General features: G+C 39.4%; 1 protein-coding gene across 1 annotated transcript; it reads left to right on the forward strand.

The window, feature by feature from the left end:
* The first annotated feature begins 8,924 nt into the window (after positions 1–8,924).
* Positions 8,925–10,304, forward strand: LOC113324739 (F-box protein At3g07870-like). The gene has a single exon (XM_026573030.1). The coding sequence runs from the start codon at positions 8,925–8,927 to the stop codon at positions 10,302–10,304; it is 1,380 nt and encodes a 459-aa protein (XP_026428815.1).
* The last annotated feature ends 291 nt before the right edge of the window (positions 10,305–10,595 follow it).

A 10,595-nucleotide genomic window follows, 5' to 3' on the forward strand; every position in this document is an offset into this window, starting at 1 on the left:
AGTGCAGGCACCAGATGGTTAATTAAGTGGAAGAATCAACCACGTGAACCTGGGAGGATGCAGATGAATTCTTGGTTCGTTTTCCAGAATTTGAGGCTTGAGGACAAGCCACATTTCAAGGGGGTAGGATGTTACGGTACCAACACCTATTCCTGGTAGAATCCTTAATTAGTTTTCTTTGTTTAGTATACTTTAGTTTTCTTGTTAAGTTAGAACTACGATTGCTTGTTCCGCAAGTATTACTAGCCATATATATTTGGCTCTTGAGTCTGTAAGGAATAACAAGTAAAAAGAAGCCAACTCTTGTTTAACCTTCTTCTCTTCTTGTCTACCTTATTCTTCTGTTCTCTTCTTCTTCAACTTGTTCTAACTCAATTCTCGCGTGTTTAATCCTCACCAAAAAAGGTATAACAAGCTACTTATTTGTCTGTCCATTATATTTGGGTCTAGAACCCTAATACTTTTTCATGAAAGTAAGCAGTAATTGAGAGAATTTCATCCTCAAGATCATATCAAATCACAGCAATCACCTTACCTAGGGTTTTCTTTTCATTCCCCTATTTTCCCTTCTCCCGCAGCAGCGCTTCACGAACAGAACAGAACAAATTTTTTTTTCCTCGCACATTTTGGTTTTAGCGGATTGGTACCCTGGCTTGAATAAATTTAAACCTGGGCTTAAACTCAAATGGGCCAACTTTTACTACTTCATAGAAAAAAATTTCTTTCTTAGGGGTGGCCCAAGCCAGGGGGAGCCTGCACATGCTTCCGCCCCTGATCTCAGCGTGGCGATGTACTGCACTCGGCTCAAATCCCTTTGGGATCAGTTGGATGTTTTTTGTCCTGTTGAACCCTGCATATATGGAGCCGGCAAGAACTACGTCAACAACCACAACCAGGATAAATCCATGAAGTTCTTGCAAGGGTTTCATGATCGCTTCTCTCCTTTGCGTATCCAGATTCTTCTCATGGATCCCATGCCATCTTTCTACTAAGATTTACAACCATGTCAGGAAGGAGGAGGAGCAGCAAGGTATAAACTCATCTTATACTCCTTCAATTGAATCTGCTACTTTGAATGTTGTTTCTCGTGGTGAATATCGCAACCCAAGGAATTTCGCACATCCTGGTTCTGGAAGTAACAATATCTCTGGCAATAATAAACGCCTCAGGGCGTTTTGTGATCACTGCACAAAACACGGTCACACTAAAGCCACATGCTGAAAGCTACACGCCTATCCAAAGAATCTGCCAAAGACCCGTGATACATACTCTCATATGGTTGCTACCATTTATGCTCCTACTGAATCTTCCCAGCAAGCTGCCCCAAACATTAGTGCGACTCAATATGCTATCCTGCTTTCTTTGCTAGAACCAGCTGCAGATGGTGCTGAAACAAAGTGTTAGTCTCCTTTGGTCTTATGTAACCGGATTTGGAAACTCATGAACTCTTTCCTAACTGGATTAGGAAACTGACCGAAAACAGGAAACCCACAATTTTCTTTCCAACAAGTCAGTCAGGTATATAAAGGAATGTCGAGTGGTTTGGGAGGTAGAAGATAGGAGATGGACGACTATAATCCTATAAACAGTCTTCCTACAGAAATCACATTGAGCATATTTTCTAGGTTACCGGGTGAGTCGGTATTAGATTGTAAACTTGTATGCAGAGCTTGGAGAAATTTCTTACAGTTTCATGTTAATACTCCTTACTTTGTGTATCAGCATCTGCAGCGACAACGTGGTTATGTTCCTCATGGACTAGTACAGCATCAGCAGCATAAGCCGTCTGATTCTGAGACGATGAGTTTCGTGGCCTTTGACAGACACACCCGAGTTTTCTGGTATTTGGAGTACCACGATAACGGTGATAGAAATAGTGACAAGCGGCCTAATAACTACCGCATAAAGACAATCAACATGAAATTTCCGGCAGACAGGTGTGTAAAACGAATACTAGGACTAGTTGGTTCAGATAATGGATTGATTTGCTTATCACTCAAGTTGCCGCCCGAATACATTGTCATCCCTGCATACCAGAATAAGGTGGTACACAGTCCTGAAACTTTATGCATCTGTAATCCCATTACTAGAGAATTCGTGACTCTTCCAGGGATACTGATCGACAAGAAAAGAAGCGTTGATGATGATGTTCACATTGTGCATGGATTCGGCTACCACGCTTTAACTAATGAGTATAAGGTCGTTAGAATTTGTTATGTAGGAGACCGGAAAACACCCTCCTACAGAGGACAGGCAGAGGTATATACAATTGGAAGTGGTTGCGGCTGGAGAAGTGTGGCAGAAACCAACTTAAGGCCGAGGTATATCGGAGATCCTACAGGTGTGTGTTTTGATGGGGATCTTCATTGGATGTGTGATGATTCCGCGAATATTATGATCTTTGATTTGGCGACTGAGAAGTTCCACTTTCTCATTGCCCCAACTGAGCAGATACATGACGCAAGAAGAATCTATGTTATGAGAGGGTGTTTGTGTTATGAATACTATGACCCCACTGATGGACTGCTGCAATTGTGGTTTTTAAAGAAGTATTACAAGTCATGGAGTTGGAGAATAGAGTTCATGATACCATTAGAAATGCTACACTACATAAGATTTTTTATGTTTTCCATTACAAAGATGAGTGAAATTTTACTGATAAACAATGGTCGAGATCAAGTCCTTGGTTATCCTAGCCAGAGAACAGAAATATCACAAAAGGGTTTCAAGTTGGATGCAACAACGGATTTGACGGTACCACTACCATACATCAACACCTTTGTCTCTTTGGAAGCATTAGGAGAAAGAAATGTAAAGAAATTTGCAGCAGAAAGATCGATGTGCAAAGACAAGCAAGAGTCATTTGACGTCGACAGACCAGTATCGCCGGCAGGCCTCCTGAGACAGACAAAGAAACCGCGCAAATCTAAAGATATAGATTAAGTAGGGAGCAACTAAAGTTTGAGTTATTTATCTGGAGTATAGCTTTTCAAATTTACTAGATTTGTGTCCGTGATATACACCACCGGACATATTTATCTTTTCATCGCAGTTACTTTCAATTTTAATTAGGTTATATTTTGGGATATAATTATTTTCGTATAGTTTTTTTTAACTAAATTGTGTAGTTTAAAATAATAAATTATATTTTATAAAGAGTATTATTACATTAACCAGTTGAAAGCCTAACAGGTCGCCGGAAATCCCCTTTCTCCTTATCTCTTTATCATTTGTATAGAGTCCTGTTTTAGATACTTCATTCATGCAGAAGAAAACTACTTGATCCACGGTTTCCGAGTCACCAAATGTCCAAAGGCTCCTTCTGATTCTCACCTTTTGTTTGTTGATAAGTCATCAAGAAGCAAACAACCGTATGTCCCTTATTAAAGATTTGGTGGCCACTCTGGCCAAGTCATTAACTTTCAAAATTTTGGTTGTTTTTCAGCAAAAATGTTCACCCAGATATTTATGATTCTTTGATTCGAACTCTTAATGTTAAGAAAATTGCCCTGGATGATAAGTACTTCGAGATACCTTTGTTCATTGGTAGATCGAAAACTCAGACTTTTACTCACTTAGCTGAGAATTTAGATAGGTATGTCCCTAATTGGAAAGGCAAACGCCTTAACCAAGCTGGGGACCCATCATCCAAGATTACACCAAACAACCTTAGAATAACAAAAATAATTTTCGTAAAATGGATCAGACCAGAATCGGATTGGATTAAAATAAACATTGATGGAGCTGCTCGAGGACACCCAGGGATAAGACAATGATGAGAACAAATCCAAGAACAAGTCTTCTATCCTTTACACCATCATTGTAAGGTTTTGTTGGAGGCGCGTAAGTAAAGCTACTACCCGTCCATGCGAAACAATGTACGACGCAATTGAATGTCTCCGCTATTAAAAACCCACAAATGGGCATTGACATCCAATGTTCTTCGGTAATGATAAAATCCCCATGCAAACGACGTTCGAATGCAACGTACTCCGCTGCCACCCCTGCATCTTTTCTTGGACCTGTTCTCATCATTGTCTTATAGAATCATTTGTTTTTACGTAGGGTTTGTAACAATCGTTGCCGAATATAGTTCACTTCATTTTCAGGGGCACCGGATTATTCCTTTCCATAAAAGGACCAAGTTGTTCCGCCGTGACGTAATAACCACAATTTCCATCGCCTTGCACGTCGTCCATTGCTATAATATGCTCATGAATTATTGGCTATAGATCTTCCAAGTAGTTATCGTATATAAAATTGATATGCCTCATATACCTACCGGACTTATCTCTTTTGGGTCCTCTCATCCTACCAATTTCATGTACGGTTCTTTTCTCCTTTATCTTAGTTTGTGAAGGATGCATCTTAGCCTTCCCCTTGACATCCTCTTTACTATCCTTAGCTTGTGACGGACAATCATTATCATTCACCTCTTTGTTACTTGTTTCCGATTTTTGAATACTCGGTCGACCTTGTTTTTTTTGGAACTTTGAATTCTTCCTCCTTCATCAACTTCTCAATTTCTTTCTTTACCTTTTCAAACCTTGCATCATGGTACTCAACGCCGGATGGATTCCTTTTAGTAGCCAATAGTTCCTTGTTGGCTTGTCTAGTTTGAAAATTATTCATTTTCTTACTCTTCCTACCTTTCGGGTCACTCTTCTCCTGTTCCAAAATATTTTCTTGGGTGAAAGGATACATGACCGGCATCATGTTGTCCCATAGGAATTTCTTTTGAGGTCGGGACATATTCCTATACATCTCCGCCAATTTTTTCCCATTTGTCATGTCCCATATCTCTAGATCATCCTCATCGTCTTCGGTTGGGAGAGGATCGAAGCTTAATTGTTTCCAAAAATGATCAATATCCTCAAATAGTATGATACCATCCTTGTACCAAAGTAGGTCATGGCGTCATGGAAGTCCCATAGATGTCTTCATTGTACAAACACACTCTTCCTCCAAGGTGGCGCCTAATGTCTCAATCAAATCCACTTCTTTCATCAACAAGTCGATGCATAGATGGGAGACTTTATAAGTTAATTCCCGTAGCCAATTAGTACCATAATTCTTGTGTCTAAACATAAGGTCATGCTCGAACGCGGTTTTAATTCTCACAACATCACTTTTGAAATATTCATCAATTGCATCAAAAACCGTGACAAAAGTGTCAACACAACCAAAAAGGTTCTTCTTCAACCGATAATGAGCCGACTCTACCATACTTGTGGCTTGGTTGTCGAAGTGTTTGTGCCGATTTGTGAAACAAATCAAGAACCTTTCTTTATTAGGTTCCAACACATATTTGACCAAGTAAGTAATGACATCGGGGTAGGCGGTCTTCCAATGCTTAATAAGCATTTTAAAATTTTCTTCATAGACATCCTCGGTGATTGACCATATCAAAGCTTCCCATTCGCCTTGGAAAGAAGCCCACAACATCTCATTATGTTCATATGCTTTCAAGAATTCCTTCTTTTTCTTTACTCGTGTCTCCAACGGTAGCTTATCAATATTCTATAATTCTTTCAACTTAAGTGGTTGAATTATCGGTTGACATTTTTTCCTCACATTGCACCATATGTGAAACGTACAAAGAAAATTGAATGCATCCGGAAATACCTTCTTAATGGCATACATCAACGATGAATCTTGATCGGAAACGAACACTTTAGGAAGAGCACCCTCCCGGAAGATTAACTTCAATTGTTCTAACCCCCAAACATAACTCTCTTTCTTCTCGTTTTTCATGAAACAAAAAGCCACGGTGAACGGTGCCTTTGTCGAAGTATGCCCCACAATGTTCATCAACGGCATCTCATATTTATTAGTATTGTACGTGCAATCCAATATAATAACTTGTGGGAAGCATAGAGCCAATTGGGCGCATTCCGGGTGGGCAAGGAAAAGGTGTGTGACTTGACCGAAGTCATCCAACTTCTTTTGGAAAGCGTAGTTATTCTTCACCCCTAACCACATTACTTGTTGCATCACCATCCTACCTTGCAAATTGAGTATTCTAATCTTTTGTCTTGCATTGTAGATAGTTTGCATAGTCGACTTGTTATTGTTGTTGTCCACCTTCAATTTGCTAAGAATCCTAGAAGGTGGAAAACGTGCTCGTGTCATTGTATCCACTTCTAGCATCTCGTCGGGTTTGAGTTGCGCTAATTTCGCATGTCCATGAAGGTCTTTGGGACGTGGGTGGTTATGACGACAATCCATATCTTTATTCATTATCCAATATTGATCTTCTTTGTTCATGGACTTATTCTTGAGGTTGAAAACGATCTTGAAAGGGAAATTTCTTTTCTTCGTCTTCGTCCTATTCTTTCTCCCGGTCTTCCCAACGTATACAATACCCTTTTTAACCTTGCTAGCGCCGGTTCCACTACGCTCACAAATCATTTCAAACCGATCCCATCGGATTTGTTGTCCTTTAACTAGTACATAATTTATCTTCATCGCGTGTTCCTCAAGCCAATCCAGAACTTCTGGTTTAGTTTTCCATATCTACGTTCATTCCAAAACAAGTAATTAGTAAGCAAAACTTTGGAATATTCCGACAACATTAAGGTAAGCAAAAGGTTCTTACATACCAAATCATTTTGGAAGTGATCCTTGGTATCCTCGTGAATTATGTCTACTGGATCAGGTTGATTTTCCATGGGTCCAAGCACGATCTACAAAGAATATCACAAGGTTAACCACTAGAAAGGGAATATAATAACAAGGTTCGGCGCATTCGATAATCACATTATGTGCCGAACTATAAACATTTAGAGGTTTCGGCTTGTATGATATCCTCAATATGTGCCGAACCACAAACAATATTTTAACCCAAAAATTAACAAATGAATGTTCGGCTCCGAAGATAATCATATTATGTGCCGAACCTTGGACATAAGAGGTTTCGGCTTGTACGATATCCTCAATATGTGCCGAACCTCGAACAATATTTTAACCCAAAAATTTACAAATTTATGTTCGGCTCAGAAGATAATCATATTATGTGCCGAACCTTGGACATAAGAGGTTTCGGCTTATACGATATCCTCAATATGTGCCGAACCTCGAACAATATTTTAACCCAAAAATTTACAAATTTATGTTCGGCTCATACTATAATCAAATTATGTGCCGAACCTTGAACATAGTAGGTTTCGGCTGATACGATATTCTCCATATGTGCCGAACCAGTAACAATATTTCAACCCAGAAATTAAAAAATTATGTTCGGCACATACGATTTTGGATATGTAAGCCGAATTAGTAATGATTCTATTCCGGGTATTCAGGATGTTGTTCGGCTTACTATGAAACTTTCATATAAGCCGAACTAGTGTCTAGCAAAAGGGTTGGAATTGGAAATTATAGGTTCGGCGCATGCAGTAAACAGATTCAGTAAGCCGAACCGTTCATCAATGGTAGATTCGGCTCATAGATGTGAGCCGAACCTCAACCTGTTTCGCCGAACCATGATTCAAAAAACCTAACTTTTGATAATTGAGAGCTATAGAAGTGAGATTAAGTATAGGATATAAGTGTACCTGTGTATTAGAAGAATTGGGTTCCTCATCAATGTATTCATCATCAATATTTGGCTCATAAAAAAATCATCATCTTGAGTTTGTGTTTGAGTTTGAGCTTGAGTTTGAGTGGGTGTAAAATCATTCTCATAATCTAAGAAATCAGCCATTTCTGGATCATTGTTGTAGTTGATGTGTATTTTCCTAGGTTTTTTAGATGAATGATGACCCTCCTCATCCTCCATTGAATCAAGAATTAGAATTTTCTCACTTTCTCCTTCTCTTTCTCTCCTTCTTAACCAAACCAAAACTTTGATTTTTTTTTCCTCAAATTTTTCATCTAAACAACTCTTATAATTCTGAAAATTATCTTAATCACTAAACAAAATATTTAATCACTAATCAAGATTATTAACACTAATACGTAAAGGGCAGATTTGCCATTAAAAAAAATTTGGGTTAAGGGGTTATCTGATTTTGCTATTCAACAACCTTTTTTGTCGTCATTCAGTATGCCTTGAAAGATTTTGGTATGCCCAATATTATGGTTCTTTCTTAGGGGTGGCCCAAGCCAGGGGGAGCCTGCACATGCTTCCGCCCCTGATCTCAGCGTGGCGATGTACTGCACTCGACTCAAATCCCTTTGGGATCAGTTGGATGTTTTTTGTCCTGTTGAACCCTGCATATATGGAGCCGGCAAGAACTACGTCAACAACCACAACCAGGATAAATCCATGAAGTTCTTGCAAGGGTTTCATGATCGCTTCTCTCCTTTGCGTATCCAGATTCTTCTCATGGATCCCATGCCATCTTTCTACTAAGATTTACAACCATGTCAGGAAGGAGGAGGAGCAGCAAGGTATAAACTCATCTTATACTCCTTCAATTGAATCTGCTACTTTGAATGTTGTTTCTCGTGGTGAATATCGCAACCCAAGGAATTTCGCACATCCTGGTTCTGGAAGTAACAATATCTCTGGCAATAATAAACGCCTCAGGGCGTTTTGTGATCACTGCACAAAACACGGTCACACTAAAGCCACATGCTGGAAGCTACACGGCTATCCAAAGAATCTGCCAAAGACCCGTGATACATACACTCATATGGTTGCTACCATTCATGCTCCTACTGAATCTTCCCAGCAAGCTGCCCCAAACATTAGTGAGACTCAATATGCTATCCTGCTTTCTTTGCTAGAACCAGCTGCAGATGGTGCTGAAACAAAGTGTTAGTCTCCTTTGGTCTTATGTAACCGGATTTGGAAACTCATGAACTCTTTCCTAACTGGATTAGGAAACTGACCGAAAACAGGAAACCCACAATTTTCTTTCCAACAAGTCAGTCAGGTATATAAAGGAATGTCGAGTGGTTTGGGAGGTAGAAGATAGGAGATGGACGACTATAATCCTATAAACAGTCTTCCTACAGAAATCACATTGAGCATATTTTCTAGGTTACCGGGTGAGTCGGTATTAGATTGTAAACTTGTATGCAGAGCTTGGAGAAATTTCTTACAGTTTCATGTTAATACTCCTTACTTTGTGTATCAGCATCTGCAGCGACAACGTGGTTATGTTCCTCATGGACTAGTACAGCATCAGCAGCATAAGCCGTCTGATTCTGAGACGATGAGTTTCGTGGCCTTTGACAGATACACCCGAGTTTTCTGGTATTTGGAGTACCACGATAACGGTGATAGAAATAGTGACAAGCGGCCTAATAACTACCGCATAAAGACAATCAACATGAAATTTCCGGCAGACAGGTGTGTAAAACGAATACTAGGACTAGTTGGTTCAGATAATGGATTGATTTGCTTATCACTCAAGTTGCCGCCCGAATACATTGTCATCCCTGCATACCAGAATAAGGTGGTACACAGTCCTGAAACTTTATGCATCTGTAATCCCATTACTAGAGAATTCGTGACTCTTCCAGGGATACTGATCGACAAGAAAAGAAGCGTTGATGATGATGTTCACATTGTGCATGGATTCGGCTACCACGCTTTAACTAATGAGTATAAGGTCGTTAGAATTTGTTATGTAGGAGACCGGAAAACACCCTCCTACAGAGGACAGGCAGAGGTATATACAATTGGAAGTGGTTGCGGCTGGAGAAGTGTGGCAGAAACCAACTTAAGGCCGAGGTATATCGGAGATCCTACAGGTGTGTGTTTTGATGGGGATCTTCATTGGATGTGTGATGATTCCGCGAATATTATGATCTTTGATTTGGCGACTGAGAAGTTCCACTTTCTCATTGCCCCAACTGAGCAGATACATGACGCAAGAAGAATCTATGTTATGAGAGGGTGTTTGTGTTATGAATACTATGACCCCACTGATGGACTGCTGCAATTGTGGTTTTTAAAGAAGTATTACAAGTCATGGAGTTGGAGAATAGAGTTCATGATACCATTAGAAATGCTACACTACATAAGATTTTTTATGTTTTCCATTACAAAGATGAGTGAAATTTTACTGATAAACAATGGTCGAGATCAAGTCCTTGGTTATCCTAGCCAGAGAACAGAAATATCACAAAAGGGTTTCAAGTTGGATGCAACAACGGATTTGACGGTACCACTACCATACATCAACACCTTTGTCTCTTTGGAAGCATTAGGAGAAAGAAATGTAAAGAAATTTGCAGCAGAAAGATCGATGTGCAAAGACAAGCAAGAGTCATTTGACGTCGACAGACCAGTATCGCCGGCAGGCCTCCTGAGACAGACAAAGAAACCGCGCAAATCTAAAGATATAGATTAAGTAGGGAGCAACTAAAGTTTGAGTTATTTATCTGGAGTATAGCTTTTCAAATTTACTAGATTTGTGTCCGTGATATACACCACCGGACATATTTATCTTTTCATCGCAGTTACTTTCAATTTTAATTAGGTTATATTTTGGGATATAATTATTTTCGTATAGTTTTTTTTAACTAAATTGTGTAGTTTAAAATAATAAATTATATTTTATAAAGAGTATTATTACATTAACCAGTTGAAAGCCTAACAGGTCGCCGGAAATCCCCTTTCTCCTTATCTCTTTATCATTTGT

The sequence above is a fragment of the Papaver somniferum genome, chromosome 11 (assembly GCF_003573695.1).
Source record: "Papaver somniferum cultivar HN1 chromosome 11, ASM357369v1, whole genome shotgun sequence".
In the NCBI taxonomy this organism is placed as follows: Eukaryota; Viridiplantae; Streptophyta; class Magnoliopsida; order Ranunculales; family Papaveraceae; genus Papaver; species Papaver somniferum.